Consider the following 23163-nt stretch of genomic DNA (forward strand, 5'->3'; position numbering starts at 1 on the left):
ATGGCTGAAAACCACTTAGAATAACTCGTAGAGACGCGTCATATTATACAAAGTGGAAATAAAGGCCAAAAAAGACCAAAAACCTCATAATTTAGCACGTCCAAAAAATGGCCACAAAGGCAATAGTATAGTATGGCGAAAAAAGTCAAATTTTGACCCCTCCTAAAAATGGCTGAAAACCATTTAGAATAACTTGTAGAGACGCGTCATAGTATACAAAGTGGAAATAAAGGCCAAAAAACACCAAAAACCTCATAATTTAGCACGTCCAAAAAAAATGGCCACAAAGGCAATAGTATAGTATGGCGAAAAAAGTCAAATTTTGACCCCTCCTAAAAATGGCTGAAAACCACTTAGAATAACTCGTAGAGACGCCGTCATAGTAAACAAAGTGGAAATAAAGGCCAAAAAGGCAGAAAAAACTCATAATTTAGCACGTCCAAAAAAATGGCCACAAAGGCAATAGTATAGTATGGCGAAAAAAGTCAAATTTTGACCCCTCCTAAAAATGGCTGAAAACCACTTAGAATAACTCGTAGAGACGCGTCATATTATACAAAGTGGAAATAAAGGCCAAAAAAGACCAAAAACCTCATAATTTAGCACGTCCAAAAAAATGGCCACAAAGGCAATAGTATAGTATGGCGAAAAAAGTCAAATTTTGACCCCTCCTAAAAATGGCTGAAAACCACTTGGAATAACTTGTAGAGACGCGTCATAGTAAACAAAGTGGAAATAAAGGTCAAAAAACACCAAAAACCTCATAATTTAGCACGTCCAAAAAAAATGGCCACAAAGGCAATAGTATAGTATGGCGAAAAAAGTCAAATTTTGACCCCTCCTAAAAATGGCTGAAAACCATTTAGAATAACTTGTAGAGACGCGTCATAGTATACAAAGTGGAAATAAAGGCCAAAAAAACACCAAAAACTTCATAATTTAGCACGTCCAAAAAAATGGCCACAAAGGCAATAGTATAGTATGGCAAAAAAAGCCAAATTTTGACCCCTCCTAAAAATGGCTGTAAACCACTTAGAATAACTTGTAGAGACTCATCATAGTATACAAAGTGGAAATAAAGGCCAAAAAAACACCAAAAACCTCATAATTTAGCACGTCCAAAAAAATGGCCACAAAGGCAATAGTATAGTATGGCGAAAAAAGTCAAATTTTGACCCCTCCTAAAAATGGCTGAAAACCACTTAGAATAACTTGTAGAGACGCGTCATAGTATACAAAGTGGAAATAAAGGCCAAAAAAACGTAGGAAAGACTCATAATTTAGCACGTCCAAAAAAATGGACAAAAAAGTCAACAGTATAATATGGCGAAAAAAGTCATATTTTGACCCCTCCTAAAATTGGCTAAACGACATATAATAGCTTGTAAAATCAAAAAATGACAAAAAATGGCTGAAAAACAACATAGTGAAGCCTGTTGAAAATACAGCCAGAATCCCCATAATATACCATGTCGCAAAAAAGTCCAAAAACGACATTGTATTGTTTGGCGATAAATGTCAAAAAGTGCTAAAAATAACATAGCAGAGAAAACAGAGACATGTCATAGTATAGTATGTTAAAATAATGCTCAAAAACATCATCATACAGCATGTCAAAGATAAGACTGAAAATAACTATAGTTTGTTGTTTTTCGCTGATTTTTCTATTTGTTTTTTGTGTGGTTTCGGAGCAACATACTATAGTATGTCATTTTTGATGATTTTTGAGAGACATGCGATACTCTGACATTTTCTGATTTTTGATTCTTTTTCATGGTTTTGGACAACATATTACACTATGTTGTTTTTCATAAGTTTTCATGATTTTTATTGTTTTTTTCATTATTTTTGACAACATGCTACTGTATGAAAGCATTAGTTTTTGTACAACATACTATACTATGATTTACATTTTTTTGTTTCTATTTATTCATTATATCATATATAAACAACACATACATACAACATACAGCACAGTGGAGATCTTTACAACCCAGTCACTTACTTATCTTTTTTTGGTCCTTTCATGTCCATATTCAGCATACTAAGAAAAGAAAAAATGAACAGAAAACAGAGAAAACACAAAAATCGTGCACAGAAAAATATACAGGTGTGACAAATCAGTAGTAACAATCAATATAAACCAAGGTGAAATACCATAATTAAAACAAAAAGTAACAGCTCCAAAACAAGCAAGGAAAACAAAGCAATGGCAAAACAGAGAGGGAGAAAAAAATAATTAAATAAAAAGAAGTCTCTAGATGTCTGACATTACCTGTGTTAACAGGGACCATTGTTCATTAAGCAAATACTTTTTCATCTGTACCTTAGCTATCAATTTTTCCATAATATATACATTTTTCACCCTCTTTCTCTCCATTGATTTATACTGGGAGGCTGCGGCTTTAGCCAGGAGGCCATTATCATCTTCTTTGCTGTTAGGAGCGAAATCCTCAGTACATATATTATGATGTTCCTGTTTGTCATATCACCTGGCATAATACCTAAGATGCACAGTGTTCGATCTAATATAATAGATATATATGTAATTTTGGGCATTCCCATAAGATGTGATGTGTCTCCCACAACACAGGACTTTGGTTTGTGACCAGTTTTAAATGTCGCCTCCCAATTATCTGTAATCCTAATCTTAACTTCAGATTCCCATTTTTCTTTGACATTTAATTATCATTGAGGGTTGCAATAGTAAACAGTCATTAATCAAGCATAGTTAATATTAACGATCAATCGATCGATTAGTCGGGCTTAAATAAAAAACAACATAAAGCTTTGGTTAAAAAATACCGAATGTGTTTTTCCCTCAATCAAAGCTTTATTTCCACAGCATGTATGCATGTGTGCTGACAGCTTTGCATAGCCCATAAAACATAAAGATGTAGAGGCCTGGACTTGAAACACTCTGAATAACAAGCTAACATGCAGAGCACGCTCCTAAAAATCACCCCCGCTAACATACAGTCTTATAAGAAAGACGCTAAAAAACGACTAAACGGAAAGCTGCAACATGAGAAAAGAAACAGAAAAATATGTCAGACTCACAGAGTCCCGATTTCTGCCTACTTATTGTTCCAGCGGCTGAAAACGCCCTCTCAACTGGTTCTGATGTCGCAGGTATGCAGAGGTACTGACGTGCCAGCTTTGCCAGTCTGGGGAATCTCCCCGCGTTCACTTTCCACCAGTCTGTCGGTTTAGTATCCAAGGATAGAGTCCCGTAAAAAGTTCTCAACCTCCGTGTCCATGCTGCCAGTGGTGGGAATTGCGACGTATTGCTCCCCCAAAAGTAGAGCCATCGCGGAGGCCTGCAGCTCCCGCTGCTGTCGCGTCACCTTCAGCCTGTGGGGTCGGGATGGCCGCATCCAACATCTCTCCCAGATCAACCAGCTAAGCTTTTCCATCCAGTCGCTGTGCAGGTGTTAAAAACCCAGATGCTTGTGACGACGGTCCAGCGTCGTTGCGACCATCGAGGGGAGGACATTAGCTGGTCGTACGGGATCTGTGTAAATTCATAAAATGCTATCATTATGACTAAATCAGCTTATTTGTGGGGGGAATCATTTAATTACAAGCCAGATGTGAAAAGTGCAATGTTACAGGCTAATGTTAAGCTACTTCGGTTTCCCTGGGGCTATAATTTTATAGCAATACTATTAAAATCACGGGCCTTACCATCATTCGCTCAATCAGGAAGGAGCGGACTTTATTCTTGAAATCCACCGCTTGTGGGCAGTCTTCTTCTTTCCTCACGAGATGTCCATTGATGAGGCTAAATGTGATGGGATACGTGTTGCTGATGGAGACCTCCGAATCCACTCAACACTTCAGTGTTGCTAAAACAGCAGCTGCATCCTCCATCAGCCTCCAGTATTCCTCTCTCAGCTCCAGGGTCTTGGCGGCATCCAGCCTGGCGACAGTCCGGTCTGATAGGACGGCTACCACTGTCCACCTCTGCTCCACGTCTGTCAAACACGTCACAAACGGAATTCCACCTCGTCTTTGTGGACTGGATGAGCCGGTGGCGTGGCGGTGCCATTAGTTGTTGATGTTCTCGTAGGGCTTTGCTTGCGACCACACTGTGATCAAAGTGTCTGACAAGCTTGCCGGCCGCAGAGATCACCTTTATGAGGCAGACGGTGAATCCATCGTTAATGGCGAGCTGAAGTGTGTGCACGAAGCAAGCCACTTAGTACCAGGTCACTCCTATGGGGTCGTTTGCTGCGGAGATGTTCCTCGCGTTGTCGTGGACACACGCCAAAACTTTGTCCCAAAGCCCCAACTCCTCCACAGTCTCCTTAAAATTTTCAGCAAGATAGTCTGCTGTATGCTGGCCTGGCAAGTTTCCAGTGAGCAACACCTCACTGGCGACCCGCCAGACCTCGGTGATGTAGCGTTGTAGCGTTGTAGCGTTGTAGCGTTGGTTAGGGCGGTCCAGCTGTCTGTTGTCAGCGTAACCTTGCTAGCAGTGCTGGCGGCTCAGACTTAGCCTCCTTGTACCTGCTCCTAATGGTGAGATGATTGTGCCTCCGGATGGGATATTGTACGCTGGTCCAAAAAGATGCACGATTTCCCGAAATCCTTGGCCGTCCACCATACTGATCGGCATCATGTCTTTCTCTATAACCGTGCAGACTGACAGGGTTATTATTCAGCTCGCTGTGCGCTGCAGCTCCTCCGTGCTAACACTGTTAGCCGGCTGTTGCTGCTGAGACGGTGTTGAGGATCTGGCCAGCGCTTGAATGAATATTATTCAAGCGGTAAAGCATTGTTGTCATCACCGTGTTGTATTTGAACACAAATTTGCAGTGTTTGCAGATGGCATTTTCCTTCTTTAGGTCGAAATGGTCCCACACAATGCTTCACCGTGCCCTCTTATATTTTGGCGCTGTTCTTCCCGACCTCAAGATGACCGCCCTGTCACAAAACAGTTACAATGCGCCCTCAGGTTGGGAATGCGATTCATTGAAACATGAAATACACCATTCTGCTGAGAGCTAGAATGTAATAGGGGACTACATATTGTTTATGTTTAATAGTAAATCGATTTAATTTCACGTGCTCGAGCAAATTCTTAACTTAATTCTTAACGACCGATCAGTCGATCGTCGATTAATCGTTTCCACCCGTTATCACTAGATTCATGTTGTATTACTTTGTAGATTTTGGAAGTGGCTCTTTTTCCTCACCCCATCTCTTTAAATAATATTAGAAGTTCTTCTAGTTTTGTTGGTATTTTACAGATATTTTCCCACTCCTGGTGTTTCTGGAGGTAGTGTCTAAGTAGTGTCCAAGTCTGTGACCATTTTATGACCTTTTATTACTTTCGCTACAGAAAATGATAGATTTGTTTGTTGGCTAAAACCCTTATCTTGCCATACAATGCTTGAAATATTTGATTCACCCACTCTCTTTAATTTTTCACTCTCAGCTAAGTGTGTCTCTTGTATTAAAGCAATTGAACACAGAGTTTTTTTTCAGTTGGCTCAGTATCTTCCTCCTTTTAATAGGATGATTTAAACCATGGACACTCTAAGACTCCACATTTACCCTGCTGATATTGCTTTAAGTTGGAATCTCTCAGCTCTGTATCTCATATAAATCAAATTTAAAATCTTTTTTTTTTTTGCACGCAGTCCTTTAACCAGCTCTGCACTCATGGGTGATGTTTTAGGCAGATGTACAGAATGTTAAATTATGTTTTTTATGCATTTATTTGTACATTTCTCTGGTCCTTACCACAGCATTCACTGGTGGGGGTTCACTTGATGGGGGTCTGCAGGGGATCTTCGGTGGCGCACGGCTGCCTCCTCTCCTCCCGCCGTCAAGTCGCCTTGGTCCAGCTGTCCTCCACCATCTCCCTCTGTAGTCTCTCAGCCTCCTCTTCCATGTCCTTCGAGAAGGGCGCAGCCTCCGTTAGTGTAGTGAATGTCTTTGTCCCCGAGTCCATATCTTCAGCTGTGCCGGGTATGGGGATTGCGCCTTCACGTTTTACTCTTGTCATGGCGTCCCGTGCCAGTTTCCTTGTGTTGACTGAAGTTTATGTCCCGTTCCTCATAGATAGTCTTTAGTTTCCACATGTTCTTTCACAAGGAAGGCCAGGAAGTGGACAATGATGGAGCGTGGAGGAGTGTTTTTCTCTGTAAATTTGGCAACGCTCTTTCAATACCAATGTCCAGGACATCCACAAGTTTCAGTGATGAACGGATGAAATCAGTCACAAAGACCACCGTGTCCTTCTTTTCAGAGTCTTCTGGACTGCTGTGTATCAGTATATTGTTAAGACTCGACCTTGACTCCAAGTCTTCACATTTAGCGGCTAACTTAGCCTCACGGTGGAGTAAGACGGACACCGTCCAGGCGCGTTGTCCTGTCCTCTGTGTCTCCCACCCTGTCTTCCATATCGACCGTTTGTTGCTCCAATGAGGCTGTTTTTTCCATGAGTTCATTCACGTCGGTCTCTCGTCTCGCCGGAGCCTCTTTGTTGCTATTTGCCGCTTCTGCATGTTCTTGTGTCAGTTTGCGGATCTCCTCCAGGATCGCCACGTCCGGCTCGCAGCTAACAGGCATCGTTTCTGGCTGCGTTCCTGCCGAGGACTCGGTACTTTCTTTGTTCGCCGTATCTGTCTTTCGGGCCGTCCTCTTCTCCTCACAAAGTTTCAGAAACTTTCGCTGTCGAACATTCGTAGTTTTGGCCAACTTTCTGCCACTTTCGGTTACTTAAAGAGAGTAAATGAGTTGGTTAATACAAGAACAAATTTTCACCCTGTCTCAAGCCACATGGTGCCACCCTTTTTTGTATGATTTTGGACGACATACTATTCTATGACATTTTTTCATAATTTTTTTACATATTATGTAAAACACGTTATGTATAACACATTATAGTATGACGTTTTTCATGATTTTTGAGGACCTACTATACTATTACGCCATTTCATTTTTTTACAACATACTATACTACAGTTTTTTTTCTCATTGTTTTTTACTTTTTCATGTTTGACAACATACTATACTGTGACCTTTTTTCATTTCCATGATTTTGGATGTTTTTTCTAGATTTTTGAGGATATTATTATTATTATATTTTTGCAGAGTTTTTTTCTTGTGTTCAAAAAATTGTTCATGTTTTCTTCATACTCTCGCTATTCAGTTTGCATGTTGTTTTTTTGAATTTGCTGCGTTTGGGGCACTCAGGGCTTCCATAAGTAACTCCCATGGAAAGAAAACGTCTTTTAAAAGACAATCAATAATAAGACAATATTATTTATATACCAGACACATTGATCATGTAAAAAGAAGTGAAGTAAATTGAATGAAATACATATAATCACAGTGCTGATACTAAACAAAGTGAACATAAATAAAGAGTTCCATCAATGGTATAGTACTGGATCTGTATACATAATGCAACGTAATTGATTGATCAGAGCATTCAGATCTGACCACTTCATGGCATTTTAACACAGGAATCATACAAGAGCTCAGCTCAGATCTACAGTCTCTATCGCCTTAACAGCTAAAAATTAAACTTCAAATGTCCTTTTTAGAACCTCCCGTCCCTTCTTCATTGAGTATCGATCACGTACATTCTTGCTTCTCGGTGACAGCAACACAAAACAATACACAAAACTGTCTTCAGATACTTTCCACAAAGAAAATTCAGCTATTACATCCAGCTTTAAAATCTGGCTCTGGTTTAGTATTTCTTAATGGAAAGCTTACCAAATAAATACTCAGCAGTTACACTTTTTTATACTTCATAGAAACAATACTGTTACACACTTTACAGCTTCTTCCAACAGAGATGTGTCAGTTATCCCTTCTTTTCTCATCAGATTTTGTACACATAAATCTAGAGCTGATTTGTCGATTAGTCAATCGACAGTAAATTGATTGGCAAAAAATATTAAAAACGCATATGCCCAAAAATTGCTGGTTCCAGCTTTTCCAGTGTAAATACTTTCAGATTTCCTCATTGTTAATTGAATATTTCTAGGTTTGGGGTTTGCTGGTTAGACAAAATAAATGTAAACTTTATATTTCAACTTATATATGTCAACTTTTTACTTTTTTTCTAACATTATATTGACCAAAAATCAATGTGTTTATCAAGAAAACCATCTACTGATGAACAAATAATGGAAATAAAACTTTCCTTGATTAATCTTTTTGCATCCCTAGTGTCTACAACCTCAACCTTTTTTAAACCAATATTATCAGTGAAAATAATCATACAGATGCCAACAATCTCAGCAATCTACAATTCATTTTCTACTCTTTGTTTGGCGAAAATCTTCAGGAGAGATTGTGACTGTCTGGAGTCTTCATAATTAATTATTTAGGGCAGATTTCAGAGTCTGAAACATTGCTGTTGACATACTAGAACTTCTACACAAGTATATTTCACAAACACTAACTCTGTCTTGCATACAACACAGTCACTATTACAAACCCTCGCTATCAGCTAACATCATTTAAATACTAAAAGAAAGCTTCACTTTCTCTCTGTCTTTCTTTTGTGTGGATGCTGTCCCCTCGAGTGATCTGCGACCAGAACAAAATAAACTCTCGAGCCAAATTAAAGGCTCAAATACACAGATGTGTGAAAAGAAACGATCTCTCTGACTCGCCTTCATTCTTGGCGATAATGAGCCTGCCACAGACAGCTGCAGTGGAGGCAGCCTCGGCCTTGGGGCACACTGTGGGGATAACTGTCACAGCAAAGATGCAGGGAGAAGGAGGAGAGTTAAATATATTTGTATAGAGGGAGGACAGACAGCAGGAGGAGAGAGGACTCTGAGGAAGATCAGCTTGGGTGTGATTAGCAGGAGGAGGTGCTCAAGCTCACGGGCAGCATAATAAACACCTGCTGCACTTCCGCTTACAAAAATAAATGAAACAAAAAAACTTGCTGCAGTCTTTCCTCCTCACCAATCAGCTGAGAGGTTTCAGTACATCTTTACCTGCTAAAACTATATACAGTTCAACAATGGCTTTGCTTAATTTTTGCATTCTCATTCAGCGGTTCCTAACCTGTCAGACCTGAGACCCCTTAAAATCAGCTAAATCAGAGACCGGTTCAACCAAAGAGCAGGATTTGTCTCTCAGATTTGATTTTTTAAAAATTTCTAAAGACATATTCACAGCGTTTAATATGTTTCTTTCGTATCCTGTTAAGTTATACTACTTCTGCATTACTTTTATTGGGATGGTTCACTTTTTGCTTCCTGCAGAGAGTTAGATGACAAGATGAAACCACTTTCTTATCTATAAGCTAAATATGAAGCCACAGCCAGTAGCTGGTTAGCTAATCTTAACACAAACACTTGAAACCAGGGGAAACAGCTTGCATAACAGTCCAAAGATTAAAACATCAGCCTGCCGGCATCACTGAATGGGCTTTCACACCGCCACACAGTGAGGACGAGGCGGAAGAGGGGAGGCGGTTTCAAACATGTTGCTAGGGGTACGAAGCTGTTGCTGCTCATGTGAGCACGCACACATTTTGCTCCGCAGCGCAGAGTTAACTGTTAAACAATTGGTGGTTGTCGACTGGCTGTGGTTGATCAAACAGAGGGAGGCGAGCAGGAAGAAAGAAAATGAGATGGGGGAGCTAATAATAATAATAATACTGTTTGCGTCTGAATCATGGATGTATGTGTGCACCCTGTTCATTCCTCTGCAAGTTACTCATTGGCCCTTAAAGCCAAAACAGCTTGATTTCAATGACATGAAATGACCCCAGTCTTCTGCTTTTTGGGTCCCTTGGAGTTGGTGCACTTCAGACTTATGACGGCTTATGAAAATCTTCCAGTTTAGCTCTCTGCTGACTTAATGAGGATAAAATTATTTAATTGTGTGACTCATCTAGACTTGGAAAAAATGATCAGACCAAAATGATCAAATCCTGATAGTGAAACAAGTCATTCGATGGTGGTTGTGATGCTCAAAAAATGTATCCATTGATCTGCAAAAGAATCTTTCACAATGTAAGTAAATGGGAAAAGTCTTTTGGGTCCCATTGCTTCACATTCAAGACCCCGAAATGGTAATTCCACGTTTGGTCACTACAAAATTGGCATCAAAGCTCAGCACTTTTCCTGAGGCCTTGTGAATACCCAGAGTTACACAGCAGTAGCAACTTATAAGAGAAACCAAAAGAAAAACTGGTCCTGGGATTGCCTTTCCACCAAACTTTAGATGGCAGGAAAACTGTCCAAATATGTCCTGGACCTTTGTCCAATGACTTCCACTGCATTTTATGTATTTCTATTAGTTATTTATTTTGTCTAGTACTTTAGTACAGCACTTTCGTCAACCTTAGTTGTTTTTAAATGTGCTATTTAATAAATCTGACCTTGACCTTGAAGTATCAGCTGCGGCTTGCACTTTTAAAAACGCTTTGCTTTTTGGGCAGTGCTCTTGCAGGCAGGCTTTTGTCAGGGCGTTTGCCACGTAATCGTGTGAAAGTAGCTTTAAGCTCATTGTTATGTGTTTGTGCATTTAATTACTGTGCACAAAAAACATGTTTACTTTTCTACAGCTAGAACTCTTTCTTAACTTCTTGTAATGTTCAGCCTTTTTTTGTACAAATTAAATAAATAATTAGGTAGCTTTAGAAGTGCTAGTAGTTGTATTTTTTAGTTAGATGGACAGAGCCAGACTAGCTGTCTCCTATTGTTTCCAGTCTTTATGCTAAACTAAACATCTGCTGCCTGTAGCTTCATAGTTACTATATTGACATGCGAGTGATATTGATCTTCTCATCAAACTCTCTGCAGGAAGTGAATAAGCTCCTTCCCAAAATGTCAGACTATTCCTTTAATTATCTCTTGACCCCAGCCTAGATTTATCCTGCAACTCCTCATGGGGGTCCAAACCTGCAGGTTGGGAACCGCTGGACTTATTAGTGTATTAATGTTGTCATATTTAACGGATCTCAGGGGCTTCTCTGTTTGTCGACCTCAGTTGCATTTGAAAGTGCAACTGTTACATGATAAGGCACTGTTACCAAGAGTGTCTACTATCATCAGAAGTCAGGTCGTCTCTCTCACACATAACGGGACTCTGGCTGAGCGTCTCCTGGATACAAGACTTCAAATGTGCGTCACGCAATTTCATCTATTTCAGAGCACCGACGTCACACTACATCCTTGATTATATAAAAATGGAAGGACAGGCGTTGGTTTGGATCACTTTAAGAAACAAAAAAGATGCACGTAAGTAACAACAGTACTGAATGCAGCAATATCAGAATACAAGGTAGATTTTGACTTGCCTGGAAGGAGCCTTTAGGATATCTTAGCCAAGGGTTTGCATATCCTCCTCCTACCTGGACATCATGTGTACTCACAGCCTGACAGGTGTTAACCCTTCTGTCCAAAAGCTGCATGTCCAGCCTTCTCAGGGTTTGCATAGGGCATGTAATGTGCACACAACAGAAAACTGTATGTATGAAGTTTTTTACATGTCCAGAAATAATATTGTCTTTGCCAGACACTTGCAAGGGGTATATATGAACTGGCCTCTCACAATAAATGTCATTATGCAATTTTAAATAAAGATTAAAAGTAATATTGACAATCAGAGCAACCCACAGGTGACCTGCAGGGATGTCATATGCTTGAAGAGTTTTTTTTTCCTCTGCAGTTTTTCCAGCAGTTTCTCCTCCTACGTGTCTTTTCCATGCAGTGTTCAGGAGACAGAAAAGCTGCTGACTTTCCATTAAATCACTCCGCCTCCTGCAGGAGTCAGTGCCAATCAAACAGCTCTGCAGCTACTAGTGAGGAGAGCAGGGAAGAGGAGGAGCTGCCGCAGAAACTCTGCTCTTCTGGTGGAATGTAGGGCGGGAGTCGGAGAATATCCGAGTCACCCGCACAGTAATCACATATTGATTATTAATGTTTAGGTTCCTGACCAGGCCGGGTGTCAGGGGAGGGGCTACAACGGGAGCCGCCCCCTTATGCAGCTAATGGCCCTGGTCCTTGGCGATGGATGCTTCTGCATCAGTCTCGGGTGAAGCCAGGGGCGGGGCCTTTGGAGCAGGAGGGAGCTCCTCTTTGGGGGAGGCGCTCTTTTCTGCTGAGGCGGCAATGCTCGGCTTGGCATCATCAGGTGTGTGCTCATTGGGGATGAGTGGAGCTGTGGTTTTCTGCGGAGCAGAGAGAGAGAGAGAGAGAGAGACACACAGTGGTGACGATTTGAGCTGCAGCAAAGAATCAAAATTCTCTCTCTCTCTCTCTCAAACTCAAACTCAAACTGGAATCTGATCAGATACTACAGTGTGGCAGTGCCGGCCAAATATCAATCAACATGTTACCGCACTTCCTATTTTTCTCCTAAAATGTTTTCAGAAACATTTTAATGCAGCAACAAAAATGAATATTTACAAACAAAAAGTTTGTAACAAACATGTTTAGCAGAGCAGAACTCTTCTTTAGCCAACATTTAACACATCAGTGAAATAACAAAATTACATTCAATAGTCACTGGATGTTGCTAAAACTGACAGCAGTAGCTGATGTATAAACGATGTATATGCACAAAAATCATGTATAACTTTATAATGTGGAGCTCTTTATGAAGTTTGTTTTAACTTAAATGAATCACTGATCCTTCTGATGGTTAATAATTATGATGCTCAAGATTTTACTGTGATGATGGTTTGCAAAAGTGTGATGACGCAGCGGCACAGATTACAAATATCCACAGTCGTGTATTATCACAGCCTCTGAGGCACCGTTGGAGATTCTCGCCAATGCAACAGTCAGTGAAACTGCACAGTCTTTACTGTATTTCTGATCAACAGGTTTGATTAATGGCGGCGGGGCGTAAGTAACGATATGCAAACAGATGTTTAAGGGTTTAAGGGCATTTCCAGCGGTGTATAAAGGACCTGAAAGACGATAATTCACCAGAAAATGACTTGGACGAGGCGAAAATCACCTATTAGAATATTACTTGAGTAAAAGTCTGATATTTACCGTGCTTAAGTATCAAAAGTAATCTTATGATATCAAATTATGCCAATATTAAAGGTAAAAATACAAGTAAATGCTGGTAATAACAAAAAGCAAACAGTCAGAATTGTGAGAGAAGTTAACCTTAAAATGGAGCATACATTACTCTTGAAGAAAAGGTAGGTTTTCTTCAAAACTTGAAGGATTTAAAGAACAAAAAAAGTTTTTCCTTCCCTCCCATTCTTTTATTTATCTATCCGTCCCCTCCTATTTTGTAGTTAATTACTTACAATGCTTTGGTGCTATGTACTGAAGCAAAAGTATACATTTTATTTGGGAAATACTTAAGCACTACAACAAAGTATTACTACTTTGTTACATTACAATGTAAATCCTGCATAGTATATCTTTTTAAAAACTCTAGCTTGCTGTAAGCTTTAGGAACCCTGTTGATATTAGCAGATAATATGACATTTGAACAAATATACATGGATCAACACAGCAACTATGTCAAGAGACACAAAATGGCTCCACACACACATGACTCAAGATGGATTATCAATGTCACTTTGATAAGAAAAGTGCTCTCCACTTCCTCTGTCTCACACACAAACCTCCGCTCTCCTCTCCAACACTCTCTGTAATTGGTTTAGACTGTTTTATGTCTGCTCTGTATTCACTACTCTGTGCTTTGCAGCCTTGATTCACTTCAGAGCCAGAGGAGTGCAAAAAAGGGGGGAGGGTTTCGTGTGTGTGTGTGTGTGTGTGTGTGTGTGTGTGTGTGTGTGTACGTGCTCACCGTGGTTTGTGACACTGGGTTGCTGCTGCTGGAGGAGGAGGGTGCAGCAGACGTAGCAGGAACAGGCGAATCCTCTTGCATCAGTCCTCGCCTGTCCAAGACGCTGGAGAGCCAGACAAAACAATCAGTCGCTAACAGCGTCCTGCTCGTTACTCATCAGGACGAGGTGTAGGAGAGGGACAAGTGTAACAATCTATCACAGGCACCATTACAGAGCTCACTGATAACTGCAGGACAAGAGCAAAAACTTCAACTAGATAACGTGACAGTAAATGAAGCAGTAAAGATGTGGGATTACCTCGGGTATGTTGGCCCACAAAGCACCTCGCAGCAGTTTTTAATGATGTTCTTGTGGCTGTACGGGTTCTGGACTCTGTTCTTTCCCGACCAGGATCCTTTAATCTGAGCACAAAAACAAAATGTACACACTGAAGCAGCAAACCTTCCCAAACCGCATCTCTGATTTTCCCCGTGCTTATACGTTATTCAAAAGCATCGCTCCTTTTTTTAGATGTTATTCCCACGGGCTCGGCTTTGACCTACTAAAAAGGATCTTGTCAGGGATTTAATGATTCCTGGTTTAATGGGAACTCTGTGCGCTAACGGGTGTGAACGAGCACAGAAAGATTACAACCACTTTAATAATTCATTGAAAAATCAGAAAATTCATGCAAAGGATTCTCCCAGTAATAATACATCCTCCGCACCGTACCGTATGTACGCTCTCAGTCATATGCATTATTTGGCAGCTATCAGAAGGAACTTTTTAACCCCTTAACATCTGGTTTTCATCTTTTTTTTAAAGTAGCTTTAAGGCTTATTCCAAACTGACTGCATCCTATACACATCTATAATGAATCATTTTATAGTCATATGATGTTCACAGTGAGTGAAATATTGAAACCCAAGAATTCATGCTTGTGCTGCTGCATAATTACACCAAAAGGAAATGTTGTAGATGTCTTTTGCATAATTTTATACAAATCATTTTTTGTTTCATTCATCTTCATTTTGTTTCAATCATTTCTGTTTTTTGTTTCTTTTTTGTGTCTTTGGAAATGTTGTGATCTCAGGTTACATACAGACTGCTCCACCTTGATGGTTGGAGGTGGCTATGGCTGTATGCAACCTGAAAGGAACACCTGGAGACATTACTCAGGGCTGAAAACACAGTGCTACTTCTTCTGCATGTTTTTCTGATAAAAGAAATAATATGAAATTTACATTCTACCACTACATTTTTTTAGTAACACTACAATTGAAATGGCAATAACCAATTATGACATCATAATGTCTTAACTTAAGTAGGGATGCACAATAATATCAGCATGCCATCTGTATCAGCGGATTAGAGCTGCAATGTTAGGAGATTTTTTCAGTACGATAAATGCCTCAGAAAGAATCATGGTTTTATAGTCTCATGGTATACAGTGTTACACAGTTATTCTAATTATTATCAGTTACAATGTCGTTGTTGTGCATAAAGTTTTTTTGGGAATGCCTAGCGGTTAGGGGGCGGGGCTAATGAGCTTGTGCTGACTGAGCCTGCGGCAAGTCAAAGAAAACAGGTTTTTTGTTTTTGCAGTTGCTGTGGATATAGGTCAATAGTCTGCCCATGAGGTACTTCAGTACTGCATGCCTGTACTACACTGTGTGTATCTCTGTGAGTGTTTGTGTGCATGAAGGAGACACAGTTGACAGAGCATGTGTCATCCTATGGGAGAAACCAGGGCAGCTACAACACTCAAGGTGCCTTCTCTTGTTCGCCTTTTTTCCACCATTTCTATCATCCTCTCCTCCTCCTCCTCCCCCACCTCTTCACCTCCCCCCACCTCTCTGCCACAGCAGTATTTCTGGCAGCAGGCCCAGCCCCTGCAGGTATCGATGCTTCTATTATTAGGCCAAATCACAGATATCGAAGCAGCCAGACTGACGGGCATTGTTTCAGCTCCTGGAGCAACATTACACTGTACCGTAGGTGCCCATTGCAAAGCTTCATTACTGATTAAATGAAAAAAATGAGGCCAGCTTTCCCACAGGAAGCAAAAAAGGGAATTATAAATTAATCATTACAACAAAGTATGAGTGCACTCTCTTGCTTTCAGCCATCTAGAACCTCCCACCATCTCTGCTGCTGCTCTCTGCTTCTCATCAGTGCCGCTGCAGTCAGATCTGGGCTAACAAAGCCTCAAATAAAGTATACACACTGTTAATGTTAGCGTACACAGACACAACATAAATTACTCCCTCTGTGGATTCATCCACCTGCAACATCACCACTCATCTTCTGCCTCACATCAGCCTGAATGTGTGTTTGGTGACTCAACAAAGACTCCATGGTAATGCGATCAAGCAATCAATACTTTTTTCCTCATTTAGCCTCTCATGCTTCATCTAAATGTAGCTGACAAGTTGAGTCAGAAACCAGCTGCTCCGTTTTGTTCTTATTTCAGCTCAGTTCTGTCGTTGGTTTTTATTAAGAATAGCAGCTCTTCATGTGCGTATTTTTAGATCATTAGACGACTTCAGCTGTATGAGCAGAGAGGAGCATTCGTCAGCCAGGTTGTCATATGTTTCACACTCTGAGCAGAATAAAAGTGTTTTTGGTGTACCGGAGACATTTGGTCTCAGTGTGGCTGAACTGGACGTCACATTTTGAAAAACAGGAAAGATGGGTCAACCCCTCCATGAGGTCCAGTCTGCCTCATGTGAAGAAAAGGAACAACAAATAAATGTGACAAGCTGCATGTCTGTTTTAGTTTAAGCAGTTAAAAATACACTCATTTTTTCACAATCTGTTTTTTTTATGTATTTGCCTTATTGTAGTTTACAGTGTAAAAGCCTTGTTTAACAAGCTACAGTTTACCATCCTCTGTTCTTCGGTGCCGAATGAGGCTGAGCAGTTGTCAAGGAAACAGCTCTGGAGTCTTGGAAATCGTAGTGTTTACACCTCTGTGATGTATGTTTGTCTTTCCAGCCACGTGAAGACAGACTGCCCGATCTCATTATCACACAAATTCTTCAAACTGTGCTTTATCTTCATGATGTACCTGATTTAGACAATTACACTCGTCTAATCTAATTTAAAACATATCTTCATTTAAAAGACACTATATGTAACTTAACACATGTATTAATCGCTGTTGATTGCCGAGGGTAGAACTGGCTGAAAAGTAACTAGAAAACTGAGACCTTCACAGATTTTCCGTTACCGACTTCTACGCGAAGTTTTCATCAATAAAATCCCAAAGATGTGACATTTATGCAGCACTTTGCCTCTCTTCAGCTCCCCTAAAGCGCTACAACAATGTGCAACACGAACTAACATAAGCTTAGCAATCGTGTTTGCAAGCGTCAACAATCGATTTGTGTTGGTACAAGACATGCTCGACCTGACACATCTGCTTGGGGTCCTGCATTTGCATATAAAGTAACACACTCTGATCGAGGTTTATTCCATAATGATGTATGTTTTAGGAGTCTGCAGCGCAAACACAGCATTCATACACTTTCTGTTGTACAGCTCATTATCGGGTGTTACGTCATGCAGACCCCGAGCAGGTTTGCCTGGCTGCAGAGCAATCTGGTACCTACAGCAGCAACCACCACCACATGGAGCCTTACACAAACTCCATGTAAGCACACACACAAACAGACACACACACACACAAAAGATTCATCTCTTGGATCTCACATGATGGAGGGACTTATTTGGTTTGGGGGAATTAAAACTGACACTGAGCATCAACATGATGCCGGTCAATCATTTCGCTGTTTTGGCCGATGCCGAGGATGCTCTTTTACGCCTGCAGAGTGCAAGCCCGAGCAAAAGGACGCTGACTGCGGTTCTCTTAACAGCCACTAGTGTCTTTAAAAACAAGGATTTCCAGAACATTACACGCAGTTCCTTTAAATGCATGTTTGTTGCTTATGTGTTAATTTTTTTACTATTTATTTTAACTCTTGCTGTTGTGTTTCTGTTTGATTGTTCTTTTATGTTAAAGTCTACATGCTGCTGTCTTCATCAGGACTCCCATTAAAAAGAGATTTTGAATCTCTGTGGGACTATTACTGGTTAAATAAAGGTTTACTGAAATAATAAACTAAATAACCCTTTATGTTAACTTTTAAATATGTGAGGACAAGAGACAATCTGCCCTTTTTATGGTACATTCACAAGTGGTTTGAGTTTAGATAGTTGTGGTAGGGGAAAATGATGGTGGCAACTCAGTTGTACACCTGTCAGCAGGGACAAAAGTACCCTCTCCATTATTTACAGTTAACCACTTCATGCTTTTTAGGTCAATGACACAATCAGCTGACACCAAAAAAGCACAAGTGAAACAAGGAAGCATTTAAGCTGTTCAAACCAGATGTTTTAAATGTGTCAATGTACGTGTTTCTTTTTATGTAGGTTTTAGCTACCAAGCAAAAATGTTACAATGAGATTAGTGCTCTGACAAACAGAGATGCATGTATGTGTCTAACTGTAAATGAAATATAAAAAAAAAGTATTATAGACATATCAGCATTGTATCTGAACACTAGAAATAACAAGTGTAAATGAGAATGAGAACTCAACATGGACCAAACTCTGCATATTAAGTTAATTTGAAGTCTTACCTGATGTTTATATTCAAGAGTTTTAGTTGGAAAGACAAATATAGCCTATATTAGTGCATGATTTGTAAATTTCTGCCACTGGAATAAAATACTTTGTATTTACATCAAAGAAAACTAAAGACACCAAAGACAGAGTTAATCCTGTTGCTCCATGTCTTATTTGGTTGATTTGCATAAAGGCAGTGTGAAAGCTAAACAAACTAGATGCAAACTACATCTTTGTGCCTCACGGATGATTCAGGAAACAAATTGCAGATGTGAAAGCATTATTCATGCAGTGAGATGCACTTACGTCCTCATTGGTGGTCTGGTTGAGAGAGATCAGGTAGGTGTGGAAGCCCGTCAGTCCCACCACCGACCACAGGGTGAAGAAACACACCAGCACCTCCAGCACAGTGAGCTCAAGTTAAGAAAACGGTAACAGATGTTTTCTGGCGGACACGTGGTCACTGATTAAACAGTGGACAGCAGGTGACGACAGAATGGCAGACAGTTATGCAACATGATTAAAGCCAGTGACGGTCAGCAACAGGAAGTCTAAAAAAATGTATTTAATAAAAAGGATCAAAGGCAGGAGGTTTTTTTACTCTTTTAACTGCACAAAAAATAAATGACCATTGAGAATAAAGGTGAGTTCCATCAATAAAATGTCAAACTGCTTTTATCTAATTGTTTGTCAAGGCCCCTGTCCCCTTAGTTTCTGTAAATATTCATCAGTGGTGATTTTGGCATTACTTTCAAAAGCAGCTTCTCATCTCCATCTGATGATTATCCATTTTGCTAGCTGAAATGACCTTATTTTAATAGCTGAAGCCAGCGAGCTAAAGTAAACTTGTGTCGGATTAAAATCAGATTCCAACATAATTTAAGCTTACTGGCATACGTGAGGGGAGAGATGAACCCAGGGAGAAAAAAATTACATGATTGGTAAACAAAATGTCACACACAAATGCATACTGGTGCTACATTACATCAACAGCTACAGGAAAATTAATTTTGTTAAATTACGTGGATGATTATGCACAGAAAATTATTCTAACAATTTCATAATACACAAGAAAATTCCACAACTTTACTAATTCCATGACTTTTTCCAGGCCCGAAAAAATGTGATTGTGAAGTTCCCTGACCTTTCCGGGTTTTCCATGACTGGGAAGCCTGTAAAAAGTACATTTATTTGTTCACTCTTGATTTCATTGTATCATTTTATGCCTTGCTGTAATCTCTTCAGTGTTTGATTTTACTTTTCTCTAATCCTTAAAAAAAAAAAATACAGTATTTGAAATAACTGACCTTTAGCACTTTGTAATCATATTGAGTATGTGTCTGAAAAACAGAACATGGCCTGGATGGGTCTTTGACACTGGATTTGGAAATGGTTGTTCAAGACTCCATCTCTGTCACTACAAGGCTAACGGCCAAGAGCTTATTTGAAATTGCTGTGTTGGAATTAGAGCTAAGGATGGGAGGGGAGTGGTGATGGAGTGGGTGTGGATAAGAGGCCCAATTTGGGAAATGTTGTCTCCTTGTCCATTATTTCTAATGGCTGGCCTAGAAAGGCTACAAAAGGACATGTTAGGAAATCCAAGCCTGACAGGCCTGCTGTGCCCAGTTTCTAGGCTATTATTGGAAAATCACTGTTCAAGGAGAGGTTTAGGGATACTTAAAAACTATCGACATTTTTCATTTTCTATTCTAGGAAATGTGGCAAACATGGCCCACACAGCAGCTGTTTTGTGATATACACTGTGGTCAGAGCTTAAAAGGATATGTTCCAGGTGTTTCCTTCAAAGTGTTCAGAAAACCATTATCCACTGAACCTGTGAACAGAGCAACAGAGAGATGTTTAAAAGAAAGGACTTTCTAAAAATCCCACTGCTTCCTTATTCATTTTTTTCTGTACAGAAGGGCACAATTACTCCAGTATTAAGATAACAAGCCCAGAGCTAATTATCCTGACTAGAAACACGCTGTTTCCTCATCTCTCTGTCTTCCTGCTGTCTGCGTTGGGTAGAACGAGGAAGCAGGAGGACGAGGATGAAAAGAGGAGTCATGTCAAGCTGTCAGTTGCTGTTGCACGTCATGTCACGCTGCAGGGAGAGCCTGGTCTGAATTAGGTCATAGTTTCAGCACAAGTGCATGCTCTTGCACATAAAGTTGATAGTGAGCTTGTGTCGCAGGTCACCCTTCCTGTTTTGTCACATTCTTTTAACTCTCCCATGTACTTTTCTCCTACATGATTTCTGTTCAGGATACTTACGCATCACCACGTGCACAATGTTGAAGGTGAAGATATAAATGGTGAGCAGGGAGAGCGACAGAGTGAACATGTAGAAGTATCTGTAGTTCCTCTTGCCCACACAGTTTCCTACCCATGGACAGTGGTGATCAAAACGGTCTGTGAAAAGGAGAAAAGGTCACCGTATAAATATAGAAATTCAACTTTTCATAGAAAACAGGCACTTTTTGGAAAACATTTTAACAAGTGTTAAAATATAGCACAATCAGCTGCAGTCTTTTAGTCAAAGACAGCTTTGTGCATCAGCTTCTGTAAACCTGCAGTCTAAATATAGTGATCACTTCCTCTCCGCCTCTCCTCTCCTATAATTTGGAGGCGAGCCAGATGAAAGCAGGGCAGGGTCAAACAGACAGCAGCACACACACCGCTGCACTCCCTGGATGGAGTTTCACAACAGTATACTGAAAACATCAAGGCAGAAATGCAATATGTGACGCTGCTTGTAGATTTAGGGTCAAAATAAGTAAATAGTTACTACATTTACAAACGTAGTGCTGTTTATCAGTGTAGGTTGTTTCAGTATGAGTTTCCAAGTGTTGGAGATATCGGTCGTAGAGATTTCTACATTCTCCTGAATATAATGGAACTAGATGGCGCTCAGCTTGTGGTGCTCAAAGCGTCAAAACAATACATTTTAAAAACTCAACAGCAATGTCTCTTTCCAGAAGTCCGGTAACTACATATAATTCATACACCTTGTTATGAGAAGTTTAATGTAGGAACTATTTTTTGCCAGCATTTACTGCATCTACTGCTAGCTTACCTATCAGCACTTAACTAGCAAACGTTACAGCACGGCCGAGTAGGACGCCATCAATGTTTTCAACTCACGCTGTCCCCAGCACGAGCCTTTTGTCCATGAATTGATGCACGCTTCCTACTGCACTGTGATACAGTTGGCGGGTGTAGTTCAGTAGAAAAAAAAAGTTCCTACATGAAACTTCTTACAATAAAGTCTGTGGATTATCCTGAGTAACCAGGTTAGATTTCTGAAAGCGACATTGTTTTTTTTTTTCCAATGGTCACAAGCCGAATGCCATCATTATATTGGAGAGAAGGCACACAATCTAGATTCATTAATAGTGCTACAGGTGAGAGAAAAACTGTCTATTTCTGATTTGGGGTTGAACCGACCCTTTAAAGAACCTTTTCTTTATTATATTTTTTTGGGGGCGTTTTGCCTTTATTTGATAGGATGTAGGGGGAGGGGTAGACAGAGGGGGTGACATGCAGCAAAGGGCTACAGGCGGGAAATCTGCAGCAAGGACATACCCTTTGTGCATGGGGCGCCCACTTTACCAGGTGAGCTACCAGGTGCCAAGGAACCTTTTATATATCGGTAATCCTCCTTTCAGTCGAATTGAAATATCTCAGCACTTAATAAATGGATACCAGGAAAAAGTCTTTGTCTCTGGAGGATGAGGCCTCACAGAGCCACCAACATGGCTGTAGACTTTTTGTCTTGCTAATACATGGTGCCCACCTCCACCCCACAATGTTTGGGATGAATACAGAGTGCAGAAGGAGAATAACCTCTCTTGTTCACTCTATATGAACGTCAAAACCCGCAAATTAAAGCTGAAAGCACTCTGGAGCCAGGTGAGCAATTTACCCACAGAGATACTGTTTTATTTCAACTCTAATGTTCTGCTTACAAAAGCTAGAATAACTGTCCAAACATGCCCAGACTATATAGTGCATCAGACATCTCTTAATAAATTAACCAGAGAAGGCTCCAGGTATAAACAAATATAATTTGTAAAGCAGTCTGTCTGTTTTTTATTATGCTGCACACACTCTGTGAGAGACTTTAACCGCTATAAACAAAGTTGGGTTGAGGAGGAAAAGATATGACTGCAGTAAAAGAGGGACTGAAGCTTTGTCATGCTTGGACTGTGTGTGTGTGTATGTGTGTGTGTAGCAGGTGGACACAGATGAACCAGTGTTCACAATGACTGAGTGCTTATTCCCTCACTGAGCCTCCACTGTCTCCTCTCATATCGTCTGTGAGTCTACGCTCCCCTCAGACACATTCCTCAATCATCAGAAGCCAAATCACTGTTATTCTGCAGGGTTGAAAGATGACACAGCTATACACACAGACACACACAGACACACACACAGACACACACACACACACACACACACACACCACATCACACACATGCACAGTTCAAACAGCCTTCATAATTCAAAGCACATTCCATAAAAAAAACCCTCCCTGTGAAGTTTTTGGCTCAGTTGATTCAGTTTTCTAAATCTTTTGCACCCTGTCTACTTACTCCAACATTTATTTATAAGCTAAGTTTTTTTCCATTGTTGTGACAAATGAATGCAGAGGTGTAATTAAGATTGAGGCTTCAGTGATAATCATCGCGTCAGGATTCTATTTTTTCCCCGCAAAACATTACTCACCTTTCTATTTCTGAAACACTGAAAAAAAGCTGATTTCAATGAGCTTTTCCTCT

The 23163-nt window shown here is 40.3% G+C and overlaps 1 protein-coding gene and 1 pseudogene across 3 annotated transcripts in view; both read right to left on the reverse strand.

The window, feature by feature from the left end:
- Window positions 1-1419: 1419 nt before the first annotated feature.
- On the reverse strand, window positions 1420-6016 carry LOC148188871 (zinc finger BED domain-containing protein 4-like; annotated as a pseudogene). Its single transcript, XR_015777319.1, has 3 exons — window positions 5846-6016; window positions 3688-4749; window positions 1420-3514 (listed from the first exon to the last, which is right to left on the reverse strand). The product of XR_015777319.1 is annotated as a zinc finger BED domain-containing protein 4-like (transcript).
- A 1246-nt stretch (window positions 6017-7262) lies between these two features.
- zdhhc9 (zDHHC palmitoyltransferase 9) overlaps window positions 7263-23163 on the reverse strand; it is a 42319-nt gene continuing 26418 nt past the window's right edge. For both annotated transcript variants that reach the window (XM_042493657.2, XM_042493655.2), the window contains exons 5-10: window positions 20657-20794; window positions 20168-20216; window positions 18689-18791; window positions 14072-14175; window positions 13774-13876; window positions 7263-12166 (exon numbers count right to left, since the gene is read on the reverse strand). In XM_042493657.2, coding sequence (XP_042349591.1) covers window positions 11984-12166; window positions 13774-13876; window positions 14072-14175; window positions 18689-18791; window positions 20168-20216; window positions 20657-20794 — 680 coding nt within the window. In that variant the 3' untranslated portion in view covers window positions 7263-11983. The remainder of the gene's footprint in view (window positions 12167-13773; window positions 13877-14071; window positions 14176-18688; window positions 18792-20167; window positions 20217-20656; window positions 20795-23163) is intronic.

Source organism: Plectropomus leopardus, chromosome 8, assembly GCF_026936395.1.
Source record: "Plectropomus leopardus strain MGB_pleo_1.0 chromosome 8, ASM2693639v1, whole genome shotgun sequence".
Lineage (NCBI taxonomy): Eukaryota > Metazoa > Chordata > Actinopteri > Perciformes > Serranidae > Plectropomus > Plectropomus leopardus.